General features: G+C 37.7%; 4 protein-coding genes and 1 long non-coding RNA gene across 5 annotated transcripts; 3 read left to right on the top strand and 2 right to left on the bottom strand.

Moving 5' to 3' along the window:
* Window positions 1–63: 63 nt before the first annotated feature.
* On the top strand, window positions 64–10,942 carry LOC146460037 (LIM and senescent cell antigen-like-containing domain protein 1). The gene is made up of 13 exons (XM_085088831.1): window positions 64–351; window positions 2,605–2,650; window positions 3,212–3,278; window positions 3,711–3,831; window positions 4,056–4,096; window positions 4,476–4,506; window positions 4,848–4,928; window positions 5,243–5,338; window positions 5,456–5,510; window positions 6,307–6,399; window positions 7,489–7,537; window positions 7,954–8,029; window positions 9,083–10,942. The coding sequence occupies exons 1-13, from the start codon at window positions 212–214 to the stop codon at window positions 9,195–9,197; spliced, it is 1,011 nt and encodes a 336-aa protein (XP_084944957.1). The 5' UTR covers window positions 64–211; the 3' UTR covers window positions 9,198–10,942.
* Window positions 10,943–12,420: 1,478 nt separating this feature from the next.
* Window positions 12,421–21,127, top strand: LOC146460034 (uncharacterized). The gene is made up of 2 exons (XR_014857805.1): window positions 12,421–12,574; window positions 20,009–21,127. It is a non-coding gene; the product is annotated as an uncharacterized LOC146460034 (long non-coding RNA).
* LOC146460036 (uncharacterized) lies at window positions 13,872–16,946 on the top strand. The gene is made up of 3 exons (XM_085088828.1): window positions 13,872–14,668; window positions 15,041–15,222; window positions 15,617–16,946. The coding sequence occupies exons 1-3, from the start codon at window positions 14,087–14,089 to the stop codon at window positions 16,944–16,946; spliced, it is 2,094 nt and encodes a 697-aa protein (XP_084944954.1). The 5' UTR covers window positions 13,872–14,086.
* On the bottom strand, window positions 17,685–19,595 carry LOC146460035 (uncharacterized). Its single transcript, XM_085088830.1, has 2 exons — window positions 18,945–19,595; window positions 17,685–18,694 (listed from the first exon to the last, which is right to left on the bottom strand). Exons 1-2 carry the CDS (start codon window positions 19,504–19,506, stop codon window positions 17,691–17,693), a joined length of 1,566 nt encoding a protein of 521 aa, XP_084944956.1. The 5' UTR covers window positions 19,507–19,595; the 3' UTR covers window positions 17,685–17,690.
* Window positions 20,894–25,819, bottom strand: LOC146460033 (heat shock cognate 71 kDa protein-like). Its single transcript, XM_085088829.1, has 5 exons — window positions 25,528–25,819; window positions 25,266–25,339; window positions 25,095–25,169; window positions 24,838–24,967; window positions 20,894–22,573 (listed from the first exon to the last, which is right to left on the bottom strand). The coding sequence occupies exons 1-5, from the start codon at window positions 25,727–25,729 to the stop codon at window positions 21,093–21,095; spliced, it is 1,962 nt and encodes a 653-aa protein (XP_084944955.1). The 5' UTR covers window positions 25,730–25,819; the 3' UTR covers window positions 20,894–21,092.

Below are 25,819 nucleotides of genomic sequence, written 5' to 3'. Positions count from 1 at the left end.
CTCTACCCTGAGAGGACCCCGAGTGGACCCCCAGAGAGTACTTCGTGTGAAACCTTATACCCAGATTCCTCGTCGAAAGGAGAGGCCGACAAACTTGTGGAGTGTACGGTTGTGAAGAAGTGAAATAAGCTGTTACCATAACTCTACCTTTGACGATTGTGCTCATTGGAAAGGTCATAACTTTCTGAAAAACACATCAAATTCGTATACAATGCCGGTTCAAAATGAGATATCGCAGCAGTCGGGTTACGGGATTGGCAATGCCATTTGCGCGGTCTGTCAGGAAAGTTTTGGTGTTGACGAACGAATGGTAAATTCCAATGGTCAAATCCTACACGAACGATGTTTTGTGTAAGTATAACATTTTTGCTTTAGTGTCCCGACGATAATGACTGATTAAACACAAGTAACAGGCTTGTACATGGAATTTCAAACGAGTCAGTTTATTTGTTCACCTCTTCTTCCATGATCCATCCATTTTTGCATATCAGCGTTCATTTGGAGATTGTTCTGAGGAGTTGTCTCAAAAAATCACAGGAATGCACTCCACCCATTTCAGGATATCCGTCATTCATGACATTGGCTTCACTGTCATCCCTTCCTTTCTGAGGGATGCTTTGAAGACAGTCGTTTTATAAGAATGCAGGATAATCAAAACAATATATAAATGATGTTACATACATGTAACATATAAAAAATTAAATTGTGACATCAGTTTGTAATACTCAAGGGTATAAAATGTGTGTAACTGTCCTGCTTAGGGGGCTGAACATGGTAATTTTTATGGTTTTCAAATATAATATTTTCATTGTGGTTGTGAGGTAATGCAAGCACACAAGCATCTGAGAATTGTTCTTTGATCATTGAAAGCTAATAATGAAGAAAAAGTATAAAAAAAAATTCAGCAAATGAGCAAAATGCAAACAGGTTTGTACCAACCATGTTGCCATGGGAATGATGCATAGTTCAACTGAAAACCAAACTCTTAATGTTGTCACCCTTAACTTAGACCATGCCAATTTTGGGCACCCAGGAATGAATTAGAATGGTTTGAAAATAATGATGAATGAAACACCAGCCATCATAACATGTGTTCAGTCACTGTCAGTCCCTGGGCAAACTGAGTTTCAAGTCTTCACAAGTTTACGAATCCCAACTTGTGTACACAGGTTGGCCAAGCTACACTAATATAAGCTGATGCAATCCAAGTTAGACATCATTAATTTGTGAAATGCCCAAATAATGAAAAGAACTTGTATCAGCATGTGTTGGGTGCCCAAATAATACTAAATTAGCAAGAACTTGTGTATACTCTTGAGCTTAATTGTTGATCAAAGTCAATGCAAGTCAGCACAAGCGCACACAATTGTTGGGTGAATAAGGTGACTAGTTATTGCAAGTTTTCATCTTGTAATAACTTCTGACTCCATTTAGCCAAGGCTTCTAAGTATTTTGCTTCTTTTCCCCACAACCTGAAAGGTTATCATTTATTTTAGCTAATGAGTAATTATATCCCGTGTTAGCTCACAATGCACTGCCTAATAAATGAATGATTATGTTATCCAACTTCAAAAACACTTATTTCTAAAGGCTTTGTTCACCCTTTAATGGCTTGGTTTGTGTGAGAGGAGAATACCAGGTCTTCTCAGTAGATAGCCTTTTGTGCTGCTCTAAGTATAATGTGAAATGTCAAACCTATACTGTACCTTTTTGTTGTTTTGAGATGTGTCTATAGACAGCGTGCTGTTAAAACTCAAACCATGTATTGTTTGATTGCGTTCATGGATTGAGTTCAGTAATCGAATTTAATTGAACTCACAACAAAATTTTAGTGCATCGAACTCTCGACTAGCAAAATAAAAACCTATGCTGAAATATAAAGCTGAGGTTTTGAGGCTCGATTTATTATTTGCAGATGCTTGCGCGTTTTATAAGCACATAGAAATGCATTCCAGCAGTTTGGGGATCAGCCACGTCCACTAACTTAAAACCAGGATTTATGATCAACAAATTTTGTCACCTTGATGCGGAATTTGAAAGAGAGAGAGAGACAGTAAACGTATCTTTGCCATCACAGTGTTTTAATCACAGCACTGGGAGAGCGGAACATTCCGCAACATCCAGGAAAACTGAAAAGTGAAAAAAGCGTACAGATGGGAAAGTTTACATTCATATATTAGGGTGGCGGCCATTTTGGTGGTTAGGAACAATAAGATTTTTCTTCTCTGGGAGTTAACTGAGCAAATTTTCTTTTGTTTTGGCACCAACATGGCGGCAATGTAATCAACATATCTTTCTGGTTAGAAAACCACATTGGGCGGGAAATCAGTTGAGCTGCAGTCATTATGGTCATTATATCACTAAATCAGCAAGATTTAGGGAGTTCCGTTGGTTCTTTTTAATAAAACAGTTATTGCACTCGTGCTTGTTGGATACAAGATGATTTTCAGCCAACTCGGTGCTGCGTGCCTCATTGGCTATCTACATCTCATTTCCAACACGTGCTTATGGAGTATTTGTACTTGTTTGTATTATATTATTTATTTGTACAATACTGAGTAGACGATGGGAACTAATTTTAATTGCATTATTTTGTTTTGGCAGCTGTGTGCAATGTTTCCAGCCATTTCCTGATGGCTTGTTCTATGAGGTAAATAGTTTATTAATTCGATCTGTTGTATTCTTAATAGATCCAAGAACCTATCAGTAAAATTTGATCAATATATTCATACAACTGTGTTTCCTTGTTGACATTCTAAGCTTATATTTTCAAATTTTGTATTTTGTCTCTTTTCAAACTTCAATAAACTGGTTGAAATTTTGACAATTTTTTGCCCTTGACAGTAAATAAGGATTAAATTCGAACTTCTCGTAATAATCAAGAGAATTAATTATTAGCTCATGCATTTGGTTTTAACTTCCATTCATTTGTGAGGAGTTGGACTTACTTCAGTTTTTTGTGAGACCAAAGGATGTTTATTTGATGGAGGGTGCTTCATTGAGGAAAAGTGTCATTGTCTAACTTATGTTGATAGTATTAACCACTGTGTTTAGGGTTAGGGTTTTCTGGTGTTACCCTCATTAAATATTGTCTTTATTATTATTATTATTATTATTATTATTATTATTATTATTATTATTATTATTATTATTATTATTGTTATTATTATTATTATTATTATTATTATTATTATCATTATTGTTATTATAGTATGATGAACGAAGATACTGTGAAGAAGACTTTCAGACCTTGTTTGCTCCTTGTTGCAAACAGTGTGGTAAGTGAATTTTAACCTGACTTTTGTTTCTAAAACTCAATTTGCAAGTCACTGACAGGTTATTCTGGTTAAAATGGTAAAGTTGTTAATATGACTGTATTAGTGTCAGTAAATTCTTAGCGCATTATAGTATTTTACACAGTTCAGATCCTGGTACACTGAGTGCCATTTTCTTGCTAAGCAGTGTTCAAGGTGTCATGTTAAGTAAAGTTGATGGTTTCAATTCCAGACTACCCTGGTATTATATTCTTGGTTTGAGTGCATTGTGTAAAGTATATTAGTGTGGACTTCAAAACAAGGAGCTGAATGTCAAATGTCGTACAAACAGGCCTTTTTATCCCACTCACAGAATGAGTATTACGTTGCAAATCAGTTTATACTTTGTAACAGTGCACTTCTATTATAATACAGAGATGTTTACGTTTTTTGTAGGCAAGTTTGTGGTTGGCCGAGTGATAAAGGCAATGCAAGCAAACTGGCACCCAGACTGTTTCCGTTGTGAGATTTGTAATGAAGCACTGGCAGACTCTGGGTTTGTCAAAAATGCTGGCAGGTCAGAAAATATAAATGTCTTTTAATTTGTAAATCCCTGCACATTCAACAGTGATAATATAAGCTTTTCTCATGTCTTGATCTGTTTGTTGTGGTGATCTGTCCTGTAACCTATGAATGATCTTCAAACTTTCTCCATTTTTGCACAAATACTAACAGCAAATTAATGTCTTGTTAGTGATTGCAATTATTGAAAGTATTAAAGTGCTGTTTTTTTCTAATCAGAGCACTGTGCAAGAAGTGCAATGCAGATGAGAAGACAAAAAGTAAGATCATTTTGCAGTAACTTACTGTACAATAATAAACCTGTTTTTGTTTTGAGATTCTGTTACACCTGCCTTGCAACTTGCAATTCAATAACGGATGTTGCAAGACAAGTTCCCGTATATATAACATTGATGTTAAATATTGCAGTTCTTATCATAAAATGATATATAATAATGTACATTCTGGGATTGGTTGCATAATCATGCAGTTTCTAAGCATTGTTTTGAGTGAAGCCAGTCACCATAAACTAACCTTTTTATACCCGTCTCAGTTAGCTTTTGCTCTATTCGGGTAGTCTTCGCCTGTACTGTACGAAAGAGAACTTTTTAATAAAATGATGATGATGATGTATTTGCAAACTGTGATTTTGTTTTTCAGAAACTGGCCGATATGTTTGTCGCAAGTGTCAGTAAGTACTAATCTTGAATGTTATGTTTATCACACTGAGGTGATTTTTACTTCAACTTTTGGCAGTTTTGTTTGCCTGTGTACCTCCTCAAGCAGTGGAAATCAATCATACTCACAAACTGGTTGTAACTATTGTAACAGTTCCATTTTGGAGTTAACAAATGAATGCATTTCTGTGTGAAACAAAAAGTCATAAAAGAGTTAACCCCTTAATCCCAATAGTGATGAACATGAATTATTGACATTGGGGCTCAAAGGGTTAAAAAAGGATAACACACGATTTCTGGAGTGACCTTCTCCTTTAATCATTTCCTATTTTTGTTTTGTTGTTTGTTTTCACAGTACTTACATCCCTGAAGGTCAGCATCTCATGTACATGGGTGAACCAGTACATCCCTGGCATTACAACTGTTTTTCATGCAAGTAAGTGCAGTGGAAACAGGAAGTCTAAGTTATGCTTTCCATACTCTTTACATACTGTTCCAAAACATTTTATGATGCCTTCTGCTTCTGTGTGTTTTACTTTCTATAATATTTATTGTACAATACATTGCAGGTACAAACTTTCCCCCTATTTCTCCCCTTTTCACTCCCTCTGTTAACTCCTCTGGTACATTACCCATTCCCTTTTTATCTGACTATTCTTTCTCCCTGCCCTTAACAACTAATTGAGGAGCTGTGAGATATTTGCATCATGGAGTGATTTTGAGTAAGGTAGGTTTTCTTTTTCACCTTAGTAAGGAGCTGGACCATCTTTGCCGTAAGCGGGACACAGAATTGTATTGCCTGAGATGCCATGACAAAATGGGGACACCTATTTGTGGAGCTTGCAGGTAGGTGTTCATGTTCACTTTCTTTTCCTTTTAAAGTTATCATGAAGAAAAATTTCAACTGACAATAATAATTATTATTATTTGAATCGATAATTGTTTCTTTTTTTGTTATTGTAGACGACCTGTTGAAGAACGTGTGGTACATGCCCTTGGAAAGGCTTGGCATGTTGAGGTAAACAGTTGGCCTGTTTGCTAGTTCAAGAGTCAATTGTTAATTAAATTGTCGTTTCAGAAGAAATTGCTTGTTAATTAGGCTCCTATTGTTCTGCACTTATAAATGAAGAGAAAAGGATAGAATAGGAGAAACTAAAATTGTATAAGTATAACATTAGCATTTTAACTTTGCGATTTTATACGCAAGCGAAATACACTGTACTTGTTTTGCGTGAGGACTATGGATGAAAGATTTAATACATCAAGACCTTTACAGTTATGTATCCAAAAGCCAGGCTTTAGGCTTTTTGTTTTCACAAATGCTTAATTTATTTATAAGGTGACTGTGTATGATAATCCTTCATTTATTTAGACTGTCTACAGTCTGTTTCTCTTTTGAATTTTCTTTTGTGGTATTGAAAAATAATGGGGCAAGAAATATAAGATGCAGAGGAATTGAAGTACCAGACATTGGTGGGGCGCCCTTCTTGTTCAAGCCACCAGCTTTCATGATCCTGCTTGGCTGGTTTAATACTTGGCTATTTCTAACAGAAAGGGGTCTTTTAAAACATTTACAGGGAACATGGTCCTTGGATGCCCAACTTTCAATTTCTGGCTAAAAGCCCAATATGACAACTCATTATTAAGTTGCCTAGATGGGGTATTTTGGGGGTGAAGTCAGGCGGCTGTGTTGCAGACATAGAATCTTGGTGATCTTTTAATTCCCCATCAATTTTAATTTCCTTTCTAATCATTCCATAGACACAAGAATGGTCAACGCAATTTATATGGCAAATGTTTCATTTTTATTTCAGCATTTTGTGTGTGCAAAGTGTGAAAAGCCATTTTATGGTCATCGCTATTATGAAAGGAAGGGCCTGGCTTACTGTGAGACTCACTACAATGAGGTATGGTAAAGCTCTCTGAGCAAAAGGTACTTAATTACAATGTTATGGTTTACAGCAGCTGCTGCAGTTAGAGCTTGTAGCAAGGGAAGTTTATGTAGTTTAACAAAAATTAAGATTTAAAACCTTCTTGACTGCATTGCTTGTAATGACCAGTAAGGCCTCAGTTTCAGAGCAAAGTACCCAAACTTCTATTTCATTTTAAAGCTTATAAAAATGATGGAGAAACATAGGAAATCAAACTTTCTTGGATAAAATGGGCTAGAACTGTTTCCACTACAGGACTTAAGGTGCAAATTAACCAAGGCCTTCAAATTTGAATTACCTGGGCAACCATTTTACTCTGTGGAACATCTGGTGGCTGGTAGATCTTAAGCAGATGATGGCCTCTAATTATTTAAAACCTTGTAAAAAACTTTTGATATCAGTTTTTAAAACAAAGTAAAGGCAATTGATTTCTGTCTGCTATTTTATTTCGTTTGAGCTAAGAAGTAAAAAAAAAAAAAGGGAAATTCAAAAATCCCCAACACTGTTTTAGAGTCCAATATCTTCTAGCATCATCCAACCTATGGATGTTTTGCATAGTATAATGGTCACACGTTGGGTAAATATTCACTTTCATAAACCTTGGTCAATTGGGTATAGCAGCAGCCTTAAAGTGTATATGACACAAAATCTTTTATTAGCTTATTAGGAAGAGCTTTCAAAATGATGAAGAATGGCATTTATTTTATTGCAATAGCATTCTTGGTTGCCGAGTTATTCAAGATTTAGGTTTATGCAAATTAGACAACTTGTGACGTCACAAGACTGACACAAAATGAAGGGAAATCACAAAATTTGGAATATCTCTTAGGCATTGATATTCTTTTCATTCAATAAAATAATGTAAACGTCCACCAGATTGAATTGACAAAAATAATCTATCCCTGGAGCTGTTACTGAACATTAACTTTGTCTTCATATGGTTCAAGTGTTCCGGGCCATATAAATTACACATTAAGTTATTACTGTTCCACTATTCTACTTTGCTGTTATGCAATAGTGACCAGAAAAAATGAAAAATGTTAACTAGATTGATTTCCCTTATAGTTGTTTGGTGATGTATGCTTTGAATGCAACAAAGCCATTGTTGGAGATGGTAAGTGGAAACATATTATTTTAATTCCTTCCACCAACCTACTAGGGCATTTAAAGTACCAATACATAATTTCTCTCCACGGCAGAAAACATTACCTTTTCTGGATACAAAATTTTAAAAGACACAAGCTTCCAACACCTTCACTATAAGTAGGTGGTCTTGACATGTATACCCTGTTTGGTGGCTGTAATCTTGTTTAGGTGTTTGCTGTCGTGGTTGTGGGTGGGGATTTGATGCTCTGGCTTTGATTAATTTTTTAGTGCTGTATTTTTCTCTTTCTCAGTGTGTTGCATCTCTCCATAGGAGACCTGCAGTTTTGTGTGTGCCTATTAGGAACTACTTGTAGTCCATCGTTAACCCAATTACAATTTGGCTGCCAGATTGAGCTTCATTTAAATTTTGAATTTTTATTGCAGTTGTAACTGTGCTTCATAAGTGCTGGTGTGTTCAGCATTTCACTTGCATTGGATGTAGTATCTCTTTGAATCTCAGGTCAGCAACTACATATGAATAGCATTTCATTTCATTTATTATTATTTAAATTCTTTGTAGTCGGAAAATTACAGAAACATTAATTAATGAAAACTTCAATTGATAGTCTTAGTACTTGTATTCAGCCCGTCATTAGGGCTACAAAATAGTTTGTTAATGATTTATTGATAGATAGGTTTTATTTTTCTGCCTGGGAATGATCATAATAAATATTTATTGGGGGATCATACATGTAGCTTGTACAGTCTGTCCAGAATTGAGACATTTGTGTTTTGTGGAAACTGAGCAGCCAAAAAAAGGCATTTATTTGGTGACACCCATTGAAACACCAGATCAAGATTGTATGGATTTTGATCTAAAAATATGGAAAACGCTTTTTTTTTTATCTGAGATCAAAAACTTGCATTCAATGAGCAACAAATATTATTCAGACACAGACGGGTACAATTATTATAATTATTTTAATATGCATTCTTACAATAACATTCTTAAAATGTAATATTTTTAACAAAAACACACAGAAGTATCCTTGATTTTGACTATCAGCATATTACTTGAATGTATAGATCTGTGAAAGTTCTTAAAGGAGTGCTTATTGATGTTTTGAAAACTAAAATGAATAACATACATTTCAGGCTCTCATTCAATCGTATTATTTCCAAGCTGCCTTCCAGGACTATTTAATCAGCTTAAATTTTGCGTTAAAATTGAGGTGGTCTCTTTTTCCTCGTGGCCACTTATGATGTCCACAAGAATGTTACATTGGCTCACCTTAAAACAAAGATTTATACAGAGCAGCTTCTTGAACGAGGGCTTAAAGCAAAATGATGAGATTTGTTTGTGAGGGCAAGTGTTTCATCGGGGGCTCCAAACACCTAGAAACAATAATAACATTAATTTTGACCTGCGGCCTTGTGCTTTCATCTATTTCTCAGTGTTTGGAACCTGTGATGAAGCACTCAGCCTCATTTCTGACGTAATTATTACTTCTTTGATAAAATAATTATATGAAAACATTAATGTTCCATTTAACCTTGGGCATTTTTCCTGCAGGAGTAAATTTCATGAGTTTGATATGCAACCACTGTGCAAGAAATGTTATGAGAAGATGCCTCTTGAGCTGAAGAAGAGATTAAAGAAAGCAGAGCAGGCAGCCAGCAGAAAGTAACAATTTAATAAATTATCAAGATTTCCAAGCTGTGTTGGGCATGCAAGGGAGAAATACTGTATTGTTAAATACCGTCGGTTTCATCTAAGCGTGGACACAAGACAAAAACATGTTCTAATAGGGTGCCAGACATGACGTGTTTTGTCCCCAAACACTTGAAGTTTGACAACCGTTAAACAAACTGTCACACCAGATCAGCGCATAATTTTCAACACATAAGTCTATTTCATTTCTCTCAACTTGCAGGCATATTTCTTGGTACACTTGCCTCCAGAAAGTATTCTTAACATCTAAAAATGCTTGCAAAGAATATTTTGTTGAGCAAAAACAAATCAAGTCAACAATAGCCACCTACTCCAAACTTTGAATGTTTGACGCCAAAACATGTCATGTTTGCACCCAACTAGAACATGTTTTTCCCTCCCGTGTCACGCTTAGATGTAACCAACATGGTTTTGTTGTGGTTGCATAAAAAATACCCACCTCACCCATCTCATAAGGTCAAATTTGTCCTCCTTTGAAATCATGAGCTTTGGTATGAAGTTAGAGGCTCAGTGACATAAATGTTGTTGCTGGAGTAGGGTGAAGCATTTTTTTATGTGGCCATAATATTGGACTGTAGGGTCTTGTTGTAAAGAAACGTCAGAAAGAATAGAGAATGTTTTTATAAAAACATATAAAAACATATAAAAACATTGGTATGGTGTGGGTTTTTTGTTCTTTCAGGTAAGAGTGTACTGGATCTTTTTTGGAGGAGGGGGAGGGTTGTGCTTCTATAGGGAAAGACACTGGTGTCAAATTTTAAATCATATTACATTATAACATTTGAGTATGTGGATGAAGTACTAAAGTAATCAAAGCTACCAAGCTATTTATCAAAACTATTAAGTTAGCTTCTTGTAGTAGTGTTGTTTATGATTGTTTGAATGAGAAAATAAGTTTTGATTTTGTCTTTCTTTGAACATGGGTACTAGAGGTTGACATTAAAGAAATTTGGTATATGGATATGTTTTGGTTCAATTTATTCCTTGGTTAAATATATTTTCCATCGCTTCAAACTCATTATTATACAAGTCCATACCCAAGAACAATACAAAGATAAAATTCAAACCAAGGATAAATTGAAACAGACAGCTGATTGATTAAAGACAAATTGATTTGGCTCTCTTGAGTGTGCAGTAGCTAACTTAAGTTACAAACTTTAAGGTAAACCTTACCCTCTTACCTTCAGGTTTTGTTTATGTGTGATCCACATGAACTAGTAAGAGTTGCTGTCAGTGGCGACAAAGGACGCACATCTTTTCTTCTGTTATTTCTATTATTGGCTCTAGAATTTGTTTCTTGGCAATTCTTTTTAACTTTGCTATTATTTGAAATGTTTTGGACTGTCTTTTTAGGATCATTTAGATGCTTATAGATCACTTAATCTCTTAACTTAGTTGAATTACTCTGCCAATTTTTTCCAAGAAGTTTTTTTTATGTATTTTATTAAAAAAATGCACCAAAGGAGATCTAAGAAAATTCAGCACAGGGGTTGCCTCTTTCTGGTTATGCTTATGTCACCAACACTGGAATAGAATTTGTTTTCTTGTAAGCTTACCAGGCAAATATTTAAGCTTTTTACTCCAGAGTCTATATCATGTGTTGTTAGAGAAAGCATGAGTTCCTGGCAAAAGTTAGGAAAGCAATGGGGAAAGCAATGAATGTAAACAATAATATGGAAATAAAAAGCATTTCATGTAAAAGTTGTCTGTTTTACTTTATGTTGGTTTGCACTGTCTCCTAAGGGAGGGTTCATAATATATGCAGATGGGGTCTATGATGTTTTTCATTTTTTTTTTCTTACATCTTTTGGAAGCCCCCCACCCCGATGTTCCAAGTAATTTTTTTCTGTCCCCTGGAGATATCCTGCAAACCATGGTAAAATACCATGACCCCACCCTTCCTGTTTAACATTAAAAGTTCCTCTGTAAATATGGCTCAAACAAGCATTTTTTTATTCTCAACATTTTAGTATTTTATAACATTTGCATAATAATTTAAAAATAAATTTAAGAGTATTTTCAACAACACTTTACTAAAAAGAAAATTGAAGGATATCGCTGATTTTCACTACATGACTTAAGAGAAAGCAGTGTTTTTTACTTATGAACCACATTAAAAGATGGCTGTTTGGTTTGCCAGGAATACTTTCAATTGAAGAATACTTCCACAATGTTAGCTATCTTTGAAAATCTAGTTCCATACCATTTTTTTTAAATACTTGTCACAAACTGATTGTAATCTTATAATATAATAAGATTCTCTTCAAAAATCATTCTTCTGGGGATGAAAATCATTTGTGGTCATTTTTGAATGTGGTCTATACTTATACTGCATGGCCAGTTATAAGATGATGAAAGTGATGGAGACATTTCTGTCTTGGTGAACATGGTACAGGGAAAGTGAAGGAATGCTGAGTGAGAGTGATGATAGGGACTTTGAACCAGCAGAGAAAAGGTGCAGCACCAGAAGTGGACAGAATGCCACAAATTTTGTGTTATGTTCAACAGGTGAATCATTGACCTAAGCTTTACAGCTGCTGGCACCTTCATCACCCCTTGAATACATGTAGAACAGAATAATAATAAAAAAAAACTGTGCTGAGAGATTGAGCGAGTGTCAAAGCAGGGCTGTCAACCACACACGAAGGAAGGCAACATACATTAACCAGTAAAAAGAACACTACTAAACATTTCAGATGTTCTGGTAAGAGAGTCGAGCATACGACAAATGGCAAACTTCGTCGATTATCCGGGAGATTACAGACATAAATCTGGAGAAATCTGGAGACCAGAAGATACACCTCGAAATCTGGAGATTACAGACATAAATCTGGAAACCGTGAGATATGGTTCAAAATCTGGAGACTCCCGGATTATCCGGGAGAGTTGACAGCCCTGCAAAGTGAGTTTATTATTTATTGATATAGACCTTTTATTCTCATTACAAGTGACATATTAACTGATAATGAAAACGTAACACTTTTAACAGAAACTTTCTTGATGGCCCCTAACTTTCCTGATGGCCCCCTTACACCTTGTTATACTTTCAGGGAACTTTTCTATAACCCTCTGTAAAACCTACCACTGAAAATTCATGACCCCCCCCCCCCCCCCCTACAAAAACATAATTGTAGCCCCCAGGGCTCTGGATGAATTAGCCAACGAAAACTGAACGCAATTGCAAAGGAACTGATCAAAGTAGGGGTTGGAACAGAGCAGTTTGGAATATGGTGGATAAAAAAAAAGAAAAGAAAAATCATGGCCTAACCCCCTTCTTTTGGCACAAAACTGACTGATCCACCCCTAAATGAAGTTTGAAAATTACATTTTTGGGTTGCATAATAAAAGGAAACCACATTTTATGTATGAAAAAATCATAACCCTCCATCCTTTGGCCTTGCTTCATAAGGAATTAAGTTTGGCAAAGTACGCTTCATGGGACATCATTATCATAATTTGTCACTCCAACTGTTGGAAGCAAGTTTGGGAAGGTGGATTTTGTCATCATCGGAGGTATCGGCTCCGACCTTCCTGCAGAACACAGTCTTCACTTGCCTCTGAGCTGCCAACACTCGATTCAGAGCCACTTGGCTGCCTTTGGCTGCTGACAACTGAGTGTGCGCTGACACCAAGTCAAGTTTGGTTTTTTTTCCTTAATTTCTTTTCAGTTGTCAGATGTTTGATACACAGATTAAGGACAGAAACTCTTTGCTTCCTTGGCAAATCCTCACAGGAGGTTCTCCCATTCCACATCCTCATAGGTCAAGTTTCTCTCCCTTTCTGTTGTCTCCATTCTTTCTCTCTTTCATTTTATCATGTTATGGTAAATGTGTGCCTATTCCTGTTATAAATTAGGATGATCCACCCCAAATGGGTAGCTGAAAATTGAACAACCCACCCCTTACCAAGGACTCAAAAACTGACAACCCACCCCATCTCTGACCCAGTCCACCTCACCCTATACTTTTGACCAATCCTTTTAGGGGGTCAGCTAGCCTAGTTAATGAGCATCGTCTTGCTTTGTCTGTGAACCCTGGCAACAAGATTCACTGTTTTTGCGAAACTTGCGATGGGAGTTGTGATCTTACAATATCATGGTAGAATCCACAGCCCTGTACCCAGAGTTCACAGGTCCCTGACAGCATGTCCTTAGGACTCTGCATTGGAAATAGCAACAATATAAATTTTTTGATTGGCTGTCATGTTTTTTTTTGCATGTCGCTAGGACTCAGGATTGGCAAGAGGCTAATTGTCAACTGGACTTGGAAACTGCTCAAGTAGAGTGTCTGGCACCAAAGGTACAGCTTTCCTTTTTACTGCAGATTTCTGTGGCGGAAAAAATCCAGGAGCTCAGTCTCTCTCCAGGCAACCAACCGCTGGCCAAAGAGCCTGAGGAATCTGGGTACGAGATTGATACAAGCTGGGAAATACTAGTATAGCCAAGTTCCTGTTTTCTGTTGCAAAGCTACAAGGAGCACTGTAATGATTCAATTTAGTACCCTCCATCCATTAACTCACCATATCTAATAATCACCTATATGGCGCGCCTTTCCAGTCAATATTCAAACAACCTTAATATACCATACATCCATTACATTTCTGTGCCATATTTTTTATTTCCTTTCTGTATATTTTTTATTTTGCTTCTTTATTTTTCATTTTGCTTCTATATTTTTTATATCTCTTCCTATTAATTTAGATATACGTGTTTAGCTCATCTATTTTTTTATTTTGTTCTCGTTATTTGATATGCGTTCTATATATTTTATATTTAATCTGCATTTTTTTTTCGTTCCGAGCGGGATTTTTTATTTTCTTTCTAATTAGTATGCAACACGTGATCACATGACCGCGATGCACTTTTTCCATTCCGCCATTTTGGCTTTCGGTCACATGGAGGAAGAACTGTCTACTGCTTGTCGTGCGGCCGCGGATGCCTTAGAGATTTTAAGTCATTTGAGACCTGGATTTACGAGAAATGTTTTACCTCGGATAAATGGAACGGTAAACTCTGACAGTCAGCCGAACAACGGGGATCGTCAGGTGAACAACAAGGAACTTCAGTCGAACGAACCCTCGACGTCGCCAGCCTCAAGCAGTTCTATTCAAGCTCGTCTTGCCACTCTCTTTCCGACAGTTGGCTCGAACCGAGCTAGTAGAAAAAGCACTAGTAGAAGACCAGCAAGGTTAAAGCAGACCATTAAGTCGAACAAAGGCCGCCCATCCAAGACACTTGTTTACAAGGATCTAGTCCTCATTCCCAGCCCCAAGATCAACAAAGTGCCTACACATACAAGCCGACTTCAGTTAGAAGAGAGAGAACTTGTCTGCCACGAGTTTCCCTTTGACAAGAGCTGGGATGCAAATTCCCTTAAAGCTGCTATACTGAATCGATTTCCAAAGCTTTTGCTATTTGAATATGTCAAGGTGGGTAACTTTCCACTTGTGTTATAAGCTTAAACATTGTTCTACGTTTAACGCAATAATATTATCATCGTTGCTGTTCAGTTTGTGCATTTGTTGTGGCTGCACTATTTATAAATACGCATTTATACTATTTTGCCAACAATTTACCCACACAAGAGGATACCTGCAGTGACCCGCGTAATGGACTTACAATTTTGGGAGAAGTTGTTGGGTTATTCAGACTTACTCTGGTACTGCCCCGCTCCCACCTCCTCATTTATTGTATAATTTCCCCTTGCTTGTGACATAAGCTTAACTTAATTACTCTTTCATCAAAATTACCCTTAACTTTTGCAAAAAGCCCGCAAGTAATATGTGTTTTTCTCAACCTAGCCATGCTATGGAAAGCTGATAACTCCTAAGTTGGCAGATGGCATAACTCTGGATGCAGAAAGAGTGACCAGGATGGCCGGTCAAGGAGCTGTTTATGTTAGATCACAGATACCTTTGGAATCTGAAGATGAGGGTGAAACTGAAGAGGAGCTAGAGAATGCAGTATTAGATAGCAGTCCAAGGTGAACTTTTTCGAGTGAATTTTTGCATTGAACAAGATAAAACCTGTATAGATTTCTTTTAGCTTTTTTGCCTTACTACAAAGGTATTTGTGAATTTTATGTGGTAGCTTCCCAATGCAGTGGAATAACGTTGTATATGATAGACTGGCATCCCAGCTCATGCTACTAGACATGAAAATGGCTTTTTGTTGGAAATATTATCCGGTTTGTCTCCAAACAGATTTGTGTATTTATTTATTTGTTTGTTTGCTTAGATATCAGTAAATTGATTTGGTACATTGCAACTCCATGTGATTGTGGATATTTATGTAAATATGAACACTTCGTAGTATGTCACATCATTACCACTTAGATCACTTTTTTATGGTTTGTGACAAGTTAATATTTCTTTTAGTGTTAGTGGAGCACAAAGAAGCCCTGTGTTGCTTTCATTTGGGGAGAGTGATGGGAGGCCAGATGCAGCTGTGGTGCCCCACCCCTGCCAGGATGCTGCACAACCTTATTGTGTACCATTTCCAACTGAAGCAGAAACATCACATCAAAATACAGAGTTGAATGATGTAGAGACAGGCAGTAACTCTGATATTGTTTTGGCATCATCTGAGCTACCTGTTCCAGTAAATGCACTTGTTTTAGACAGTAACTCTGATATTGTTCATGCATCATCTGAGCATGTTATACCGGTATTAGTACCTGTACCTCAACTGCTACCAAAACGTATCATCCAAGTGCACAGGTTAAATATTAAGAAGGATTTGATTAACGTATTCCGAGATCCGTTAATTATGAGTCAAGACATAGAGATAATCGTTATTGATGCTAGGGGAGTTGAAGAAATGGGCAGAGGTGTTGGGTTGCTTAGAGATGTTTTCTCTCTTTTTTGGAAAGAAACATATGATTCCCTTTTTGTTGGAGAAAATGAGCGTGTACCATTTGTAAGACATGACTATCAAAGGGAGGAATGGGTTGCTGTAGGTAGAATTTTGGTGAAAGGATATTTAACCTGTCAATACCTACCAGTCCTTCTGTCTCAAACGTTCCTTGCCTGTCTTTTTTGGGGGGAATCTGCTGTAACTAGCGCTATGCTGACTCAATCCTTTAGAAATTACATTTCAGTAGATGAAAAATGTTTGATTGACAAGTGCCTTGCTGGTGATATGAAGTGGGATGATGAAGATGAAATGTCCCAGCTTTTAGAAATACTTAGTAACTATGACTGTCGAATTATGGTAAATTCTGATAATGTCATTCAAGTTATTGAAGAAATAGCCCATAAGGAGCTACTACAGAAGCCACAGTATATTGCAGAGTGCTGGAAGGATATAGTTGTCACACTCCTTCCTAGTTTTCCTGATTTTGCAGCACTTTCCAAAAGGTATGAATTGTTAATACCATCAACGAGCAAAATCCTTAGTTGCCTAGAGGCAAACCCTGAGAGTGATGGGGAAAGGGATAGCCTTAAGTTTCTCAAACGGTATATTAAGGGCCTTGACACACCTCAGAAATTATCAAAGTTTGTAAGGTTTATCAGTGGCTCAGAGTTAATGCTTTTTGACGCAATCCAAGTAAATTTTACCAACTTATCTGGTTTAGGTCGCCGACCTATTGCCCACACCTGTAATACTGTGTTGGAGCTATCCTCAACGTATCAGTCATTTCCTGAACTTAGAGAGGAGTTCAGTGCAATACTTGCATCAGATTATTGGGAAATGGATATTGTGTAATATGCCTTGTGAAGAAATGAAGACCATTATGGTGGCAAGCTGATTTAGAAGAGACTGATAATTTCATTTTATATATATATGTATATATAAATTGTGTTTTCTGCCTTTAATGGGTATTTACAGTTTTAAAACATTTAACAACAATGCACAAATTATTTGTGCATCGATTCCTGTACAACATACTGGAAAATCGTTAGCTGATGCCTTATTGTAGTATCAAGCTTGTAATCTGTTCAAAGTTGACATTTTCAAGCGAGCGTGGCTGTTTATAACTATATTGTTGAGATTTTAATGTAGTTTTTTCCTAACTGTTGTAAAGGTTAAGTTGCATTCGTTGTGTTCTATTCTGATCGATACAATTTGAAGGCAAAATATTAAATCTCACACTGTTTACGTTTTCAATCTGTCATCGAAGTTGGTAGTCTACGATTAACCGTAAATGGGAAGCAAGAGAAAAGAACTATCTTGACGACTTTCTATCAGAATTTCCTCTTGTTCCATGCCTTACTCTTAGAATGAATTATGCTACCCAGCCAATCATTGCTCATAAAAAAACATGACTTTGTTTTTAATCGATTTACAATTAGTGGTGCCAGTTTGATAGGCGTTAATTGATCTTAATTCTCTAGGCCCCTTTTTCACTCTCTAAACAACGGATTTCAGGTTAGTTGGATGCTGGGGTGCTGGGAACACCTGTTTTGAAACATAGTTACCACCAAAACGGCCTTATCTCAGCAAAGTTCCTTATATGTTGAACTGATTTCTAAGGATGTCTATGCATCTCAGATATTGAGTTCTACCATGTTCACCATCGTCATTCAAAGGGTGACAGGAGACTTCCAAAATATGCAGTTGTTGTGGTGTGAGCTGAACATCAACTGCTGGTATTGAGACCTGGTAATCGTCGTCGTCTAACGGGAAAGGTCCATCTGGATCAAACCCATACAATGGAATTTGATTTGGATGTAGAATACTCTCAACTCCAGAGTATCCAGAGTGCATGTTCTCCAAAATCCCAGAGGCGAAAATTTGTAGGGGAGATAATTGATGTTCACTGGAGACGGGGTGATTGTTCCATTGATCAGTAAAGTGTTGCAATGCCCTATTTATCCTTGGTGTGTAGACAAAGTGCAATGAAAATAAATGTACTTCGTTTAACGGGTCAAGAAGACCCATGTCTTCCATTCCACTAAAGATATTGGCAAAGTGACAAAGGACACCAGCGTAAACATCTCTATGAGCGCGCTCAACACGGCAGTTGTGGACAGAGCTTCCCGTTATGATACTTCCTCTGTCCAGGCCTCTATTTTCCAACATGTACTGTGCCACTCCAACATTTTCCAGTCCATGATCGCTTCTTACTCTTGAAGGTAAGCCAAACTCTTGTACTCCCTCGATGAAGAGCTCCAACACTGTATCTGCTCGGTTGTTATCAGTTAGGGTGGCATACACAATAACCCTCGAATACCCATCAACACAGCAGTGCACAACAAACCTGTACCTGGTAAGCTTGTGGTTACCGTCTATGTGCCACAAAGCGTTTGGCGTTGGTACAGAGTACTTTCGACGGTAAACCGGAGTACTCCAGCGAAGTGCTGTCCCAAGTGGGTCTTGTCTACGAAGACAGTTGCGAACCCTCCATCGCTGGATTCGAAATCCCCTTGCTCGGAGAGCTCCAAGCAATCTTCGTTGTCCAATGTTTGGAGTAATACTTCTAATTTCTTTGACAGCGTCTTCAAGCTGAGAATCTGAAAAGAAGTTGTATTTGAATTGCAAAGTTTGAAGTATCGTACATCATTGAGTGACATGGGATTTTGGGGAACCTAAAATACTTTGGCCAAGGGTATGGCTTCTAAGATTTATTTTGCCGGAGACTATATCTTGTTTCCGATGTTGAACTCCCTTTCTTCGCAGACACCCTTATCCAAACACACCGATAAGCTTAAAACCAAATAAGCTACTAGTATAGATAACCTCAGTCTGTAAATTACTACGCACCTGACAATGCAGTCCAGTTTTCGCTGTCATCATTCAAATTTAATTCCCGTCTTCTTCGACGTAAAGTACTTTCACTGACACCTAACAAGCTAGCGATTTTCACCCAGGGGAAATGCAGTTCGCGTAAGAATTCGATCTGCTCTCTTTCGATGACGATGACTGGTCTTCCTGCACCTGTTAGTTTAGTGGTAGGACAAGCGAACGAATTTGATACCGTTGCTTCAACGGAATTGCTTTCCTCATACTTTGTCATTACACGAAAAACAAAGCGTACTTTTGTCAAAACAGCTTCTGTTATTGTCTTGAAATCTTGAAGGACAGAGTCCTCACTTTGCCATACACTATGCAATAGCAACTGTAAAGTTAAAATTGCATCCTCCAGGCGCAAGTTAGCTTGTTCAACGTAATCAACGGAGACATCTTGTGTGCTCAAATTCTGAATACCAATCAACAGGGTACGAAGAGACTCTATGAAGTTGTAAAGGCCTCTCTCGTTGCCATCTCTTAAAGTTCCATCCGCCATTTTGCTTTTGAAATTGGCGGGAAAATGCATCGCGGTCATGTGATCACATGTTGCATACTAATTAGAAAGAAAATAAAAAATCCCGCTCGGAACGAAAATAAATACGAAATAAATAAAAAAATATATAGAACGCATATAAAATAACGAGAACAAAATAAAAAATAGATGAGCTACACACGTATATATAAATTAATAGGAAGAGATATTAAAAATATAGAAGCAAAATAAAAAATATACAGAAAGGAATTAAAAAATATGGCACAGAAATGTAATGGATGTATCGTATATTAAGCTTGTTTGAATATTGACTGGAAAGGCGCGCCATACACCTAGGCTCGATTTGCCCCGTCTCCCGGGTCTGGTCTTTGATCCTCTCCTTCGGGGGGGATGAGTGCAGGCTCATTTTCCTAAGCAGCGGCTGGTAATCGAGCCTCATAAGCATCCTATCTTGGTTTTCGTTAATAAGCACCCGTAGTCCTTCAAGGGCCCCGCAGTCAGTTTCTATCAACTTTGTGGGTCCCAAAATTTTCGCCAAACTGAGTCTTGTGGATTGATTTCAACATTTTGTTCAAACATGCAAACGTGTTGCTTCAAATCATAAGAAATATCGATGACCAGAAACAATGTGAACACAGTTTCCAGAGTTGTCATCAGGCGTTTTTCAATTTGAGAAAAGGACCCAGAACTCCAAAATACGTGATTGATGACAATAAAAGCAAAGCCGTTTGTGCATAATTTCCGAGATTACCTTCACATGTGTAGGCAAGGCACCAGAGTAACTTGAAATGGTACTTTTTTGGATGCACAAACTTGGCTCCAATCCTAGAAAAATGCTCTAGCTTCACACAATCACTCGTCTCTTCCTTGAATATTTCATGCTACATTATCACTTGTTTATTTTCCTAAGCAACTAGACACTTAACTGGCTTCTTTCTCTAGGGGCTCCTACTTTAGTAGGAAGTAGGTAGTTAGACTTTAGTTGCTCCTACTTTATTAGTGAAACTTGTAAGTTTTAAAATGTCAATAGCTCTTTACTTTCCTTGAACCTTGGCTAACTCTCAAATTTGCTATCAGCTATGCATTTCTGTCTGTGAAGAGTTGCCCAACACCATAAAGTTGTCCTCTAAAGCCAATATTATTTCTAGTTAACGTCACATTTTGTTTTGGAAGATCTGTATCCTCCACCTACATTTTTGTTTTGTTCTTGTCAGTACAACCTGACAAAAAAAAAAAAAACAAAAACAAAAAAAAAAATAGCAAGCCTCTTCCAAAAGCGAGGTGAAGTTTAAGGGGAACATTAATTTTTTTAAAGGTGTTGGATCAGGGCCAATGTTGAATTTCTGACAAGGCTTGTTCACACTTTTGTCCTGATTTGCTCCCCCCCCCCCCCCCCCTTGGGTCCCCCAACACACAAAAGATCTCTGCACAAAGTTAAGAAATTTTTATGAAAATGCTTTTTACTCAGAGGAATCTCTACAAGTTCAAACTTCCACTGACATAACAAGCAGGGAAACCGCTGGGAAAAACTAAACTGAATACCAAGCTTACACAAAAGTAACGAACAGTAATTTTTGCAAAACAATTCACAAGGTTTCTATCCTTTACGTAACAATGGACAGTTTTTTTTAATCCACTTCTTCAATTGTTGGCCCAGTAGATTCTCCACTGCCAGGCTGTGCTGCACCTTGTGCACCAGGAAAGCCCCCAGGCATACTACCTGGCATTCCACCAGCACCAGCACCTCCAGCACTCTGGTAGAGCTTGGTAATGATAGGATTGCACACCTTTTCCAACTCCTTCTGCTTGGCTTCATAATCTTCCTTCTCAGCAGAATCTGTTTTATCCAACCATTCAAGCACTTCTTTGCACTTGTCTGTAATGGCAGTTTTGTCTTCCTCGCTGATCTTATCCTTCACCTTTTCATCCTCTACTGTAGACTTCATGTTGTAGGCGTAGCTTTCCAAGCTGTTCTTGGCCTGAACCTTATCACGCTGTTTGTCATCATCTGCCTTAAATTTCTCTGCCTCTTTGACCATACGCTCAATGTCTTCTTTAGACAAACGACCTTTGTCATTTGTGATGGTGATCTTGTTTTCTTTTCCAGTACTTTTGTCAGTTGCAGAAACATTCATGATCCCATTGGCATCAATGTCAAAAGTGACTTCAATCTGGGGGACACCACGAGGGGCAGGAGGGATGCCAGTCAGTTCAAACTTTCCAAGAAGATGGTTGTGCTGTGTCATAGAGCGTTCACCTTCAAACACTTGGATTAGCACAGCAGGTTGACTGTCAGAATATGTGGTGAAGACCTGACTCTTCTTGGTTGGAATTGTAGTGTTACGTGAAATGAGAGATGTCATTACACCACCTGCTGTCTCAATACCAAGGGACAAGGGAGCCACATCCAGAAGCAGGAGATCTGCAACAGCCTCACTCTTATCTCCTTTCAAGATGGCTGCCTGTACTGCTGCACCATAAGCGACAGCCTCATCAGGGTTGATGCTCTTATTTAGTTCCTTTGTGTTATTGAAGAGCGCCTTCAACAACTCCTGGATTTTGGGGATACGAGTTGAGCCACCAACGAGCACGACTTCATGGATATCTTTCTTTTCCAACTTTGAATCTTTTAACGCATCCTTTACTGGTTCTTCGGTGCTTCTGAACAAGTCAGCATTGATTTCTTCAAACTTGGCACGGCTGATTGGTTCATAAAAGTCTATGCCCTCAAAGAGGGAGTCTATTTCAATGCTGGCCTGGGCACTTGCAGAAAGGGTCCTCTTGGCTCTTTCACATGCAGTTCGGAGACGACGCATGGCCCGCTTATTACTGGAAATGTCTTTCTTGTACTTCCTCTTAAATTCTTTCTTGAAATGTTCAACCATGCGATTGTCAAAGTCTTCGCCACCAAGATGGGTATCTCCTCTGGTAGATTTCACTTCAAAGATGCCGTCGTCAATGGTGAGAATAGAAACATCAAAGGTACCACCACCCAGGTCAAAGATGAGGACATTGCGCTCACCACCAACCTTTTTGTCCAATCCATAAGCAATGGCTGCAGCAGTAGGCTCATTGATTATGCGGAGAACATTGAGGCCAGCAATTATACCTAGAAAAAAAATACAAGGTGCAAATAAACCCAAATTCAAAAGCCATGTTCCAGTTAAACCAAATCAAACTACAGCTGTGTTGGGAATTTATTTCTCCTTGCCAATTAATTTACTTAAGAGTTCAGGATTCAAGTCAAAGCACATGGTTTGAAATTAAAGACAGTTTTTGTAGTCTTCCCGGTGAGAAAAGCTCTCAAAATGGACTAGAATACTAGACAGGAAAAATGAATTGAGGGAGACAAGATTTAAAAAAAAAATGTTCAACTGAAGGAGGGGGAAGAAGGAGCCAGAGATCTTCAAGATCCAAACAAAAAAAACTTGTGTGGGTTAAAACATTGTAGGAGAAGATATTTAGTACATAGGTATATCAAAGCAACCACTGCAATTTAAGACTGCTACAACATCTTGTAGTTTTTTGTTACCCTTTTAAAACAAAACAATGCTTTTTGTTTGGGCACTAAATCAAAATCTTTCGCTGCAACCTTGTGTCAAATCACCATGTACATACACCAAGAAATCATCATCATTCATTTATTGTTTGAAATCTGAGTCAATTATTAACCCTTTCGTTGGCAGTTTCCTGTGGAACAATTAGTTTCCCGCAAACCCGGTTTATAAATCTGGCTTTAGGTCTTCCGCATTAAATGTCACCCCCCCCCCCATAAACTATACATCATTTTACTCAAGATAAAATATCCTTTCATTTAGAATACATTTAATTGGCCATTGATGCTAACATAAATATTTTGAGCTGATTAAAATTTGAATGAAAAATCTGCCTTATGTGTTGTTTGTTAGTGTCACTCTTATAACACACCATATCTTCACAAAGGGACCATAATGATATCATTTGGATAAAGAACGATATATGAGGATTCAGAAACTTTTTATTTCATCTAAATATCATCATCAGAACCAAAGTTATGGCCATTTTGTCCCTAGCCGTCAGGTTTCAAATTTGAACTTCCTCACCACATAAAAAAATCATAACAAAACTTTTGTAAAAGCACAATGTACCGCTGGGAATGACTATTTGAAACCCTGAGCATGTGTACAGCAAAAAAAATCACTCAAGACATTTAAATCTGGTGCTAAGACAAACAAACAGAAAAACACATCCCGTTGCTGTCGCTCTCAGCATTTGAATCCCCAGAATTGCTTGAAGGGGTGATGTTTTTTCCTCATCAACATCATCCACACTCTCACTCTCATGGTGCTCTGAAATATCTTCTTCACTTTCATCCAAAATGTTGGGAAAAACTTCCCCAGAAACATCGCTGCGTTCACTTCGTCAAATGGAACGGTGTAAATCGAGCAAAAACATCCAGCGAAGAACACAACGAAGGAAAAACGTGACTGGATATCCTATAATAATCTTTAGTGACCATGAAAAAACATGGGAGGGGTCTCCAAGGATACCTAAACGGGTAAGGGTAAGTAACAGACAAATTCGTCCATTTGCCAACGAAAGGGTTAAGGAGGTCAAGACCTCAAGACCTCCAAGCAACATTTACAGTGCATTCTTTTGTGCAGATTATCCAATCAGAAGCCAGGGATAGCTTCAGGAAGACAACTTTAAATTTCCCAGAAGACAAAGTTGCTTTTTCATGGATGTCTTGTTTATGAGGCTTTTACCTCTATTTCGAATTTATAGGACAGCATAAATACATTCTTGCTCACTTTCACTCGTGAAGCTGTGTACATATCTGTGTACACATCTTACTGCCTTTTGCTCATGCCTTTCAGTTAGTGAAGTCACGAATGACTGAATTTAAGTTGAACAAAAGTTGACTTCGCCAGTCAATTTTACTATCAACATCAATTTTTGTATTCTGGAGTTGTAAAAGCAGTCCACTGTTGTATTTCAAAGTAGAAAACTATAAATTTGAAATGAAATACGCATCCATGAACTTCCGGCAAGTAAAGTTGGCTTTCTTGAAGCTGTCCCTGTTTTCTGATTGGATAATGTGTTCATAAAAGAACGCGAATTAATTGAAAATGGTCACACTTAGCACTAAACATATCGTAACTCTAAGAAACAAGTACAAGTACAAAAAATCAAACAATGAAAAAATCAAAGTTAAAGCGACTGAAATGAGGAAAGTTCCATCGTCGTTTAAGAAGTTTCGGGAATGCGTTCTGCGACATAAGCAAATGCTTAACTAATTTGCGATTCCAACACACGCGGTATAATTACAATAAAAACTATAAAATCCATACCGTTCGTGAACTTGCGCAATATGTAGAAAGAAACACCACTTACCGGCATCCTTGGTTGCTTGTCTCTGAGAATCGTTGAAGTAAGCCGGTACAGTCACGACAGCATCGGTAACTTTCTCTCCCAGATAAGCTTCGGCAGTTTCCTTCATTTTCGTTAGAACCATGGAAGAAATCTAGAACATCAAAACGAAGAATGTGAATGTATTATCAGCTTCGGTCTGCCCGAAGAAAAAGCACATGGTCTTGACACTATGCAGTTCTGATCTAAACGAATACAAAAAAAGAAATGATGAGATGTACCTCTTCGGCAAAGAAAGTTTTAGTTTCCCCCTTGTGTTCCACTTGAATCTTTGGTCTTCCTTGTTCGGAGATGACCTGAAAACGTAACATGCGATTTTTGAAACTTAAATTTGACAAATTCACAACAAAAAAATAGAACTTTGACGTATTTTACGAAGGGAGCTAACTCACTTTAAAAGGCCAGTGCTTCATGTCGGCTTGAACAGATTCTTCGTCAAATTTTCGCCCGATAAGACGCTTTGCATCTGAAAAAGAAAGTGATTTCGTAAGCACATTTTAAGGGTGATTGAAACAACATGGCGACCCATGCCAACGCTTCGTCCCAACTTATAAGAAAACAACTTTTTCTGTTATGTCTAATAAACGGTAAGCATTCGGTGATTATTTCAATAACTCGCACTGGGTTTAATAACTTCAACATAAAACGACTCACCGAACACCGTATTAGTAGGATTGAGAGCGACTTGATTTTTCGCGGAATCACCAATGAGCCGTTCTGCGTCAGTGAAAGCCACGTAACTCGGAGTGGTTCGATTTCCTTGATCGTTGGCAATGATTTCGACTTTGCTGTGTTGAAAGACACCAACACAAGAGTAGGTAGTACCAAGATCGATTCCAACGGCTGGGGCAGGCATGTTTGAGTTCGGAAAACACAAGAGAAAAACTACTTTACGACACCACCGGTTCCTTGAGTCTGTGAAAATTACGCAAAGACACACGTGCTC

The sequence above is a fragment of the Pavona decussata genome, unplaced genomic scaffold (assembly GCF_977016875.1).
Source record: "Pavona decussata unplaced genomic scaffold, jaPavDecu1.1 SCAFFOLD_215, whole genome shotgun sequence".
NCBI lineage: Eukaryota > Metazoa > Cnidaria > Anthozoa > Scleractinia > Agariciidae > Pavona > Pavona decussata.
This window is presented reverse-complemented; position numbering and strand designations above follow the sequence as displayed.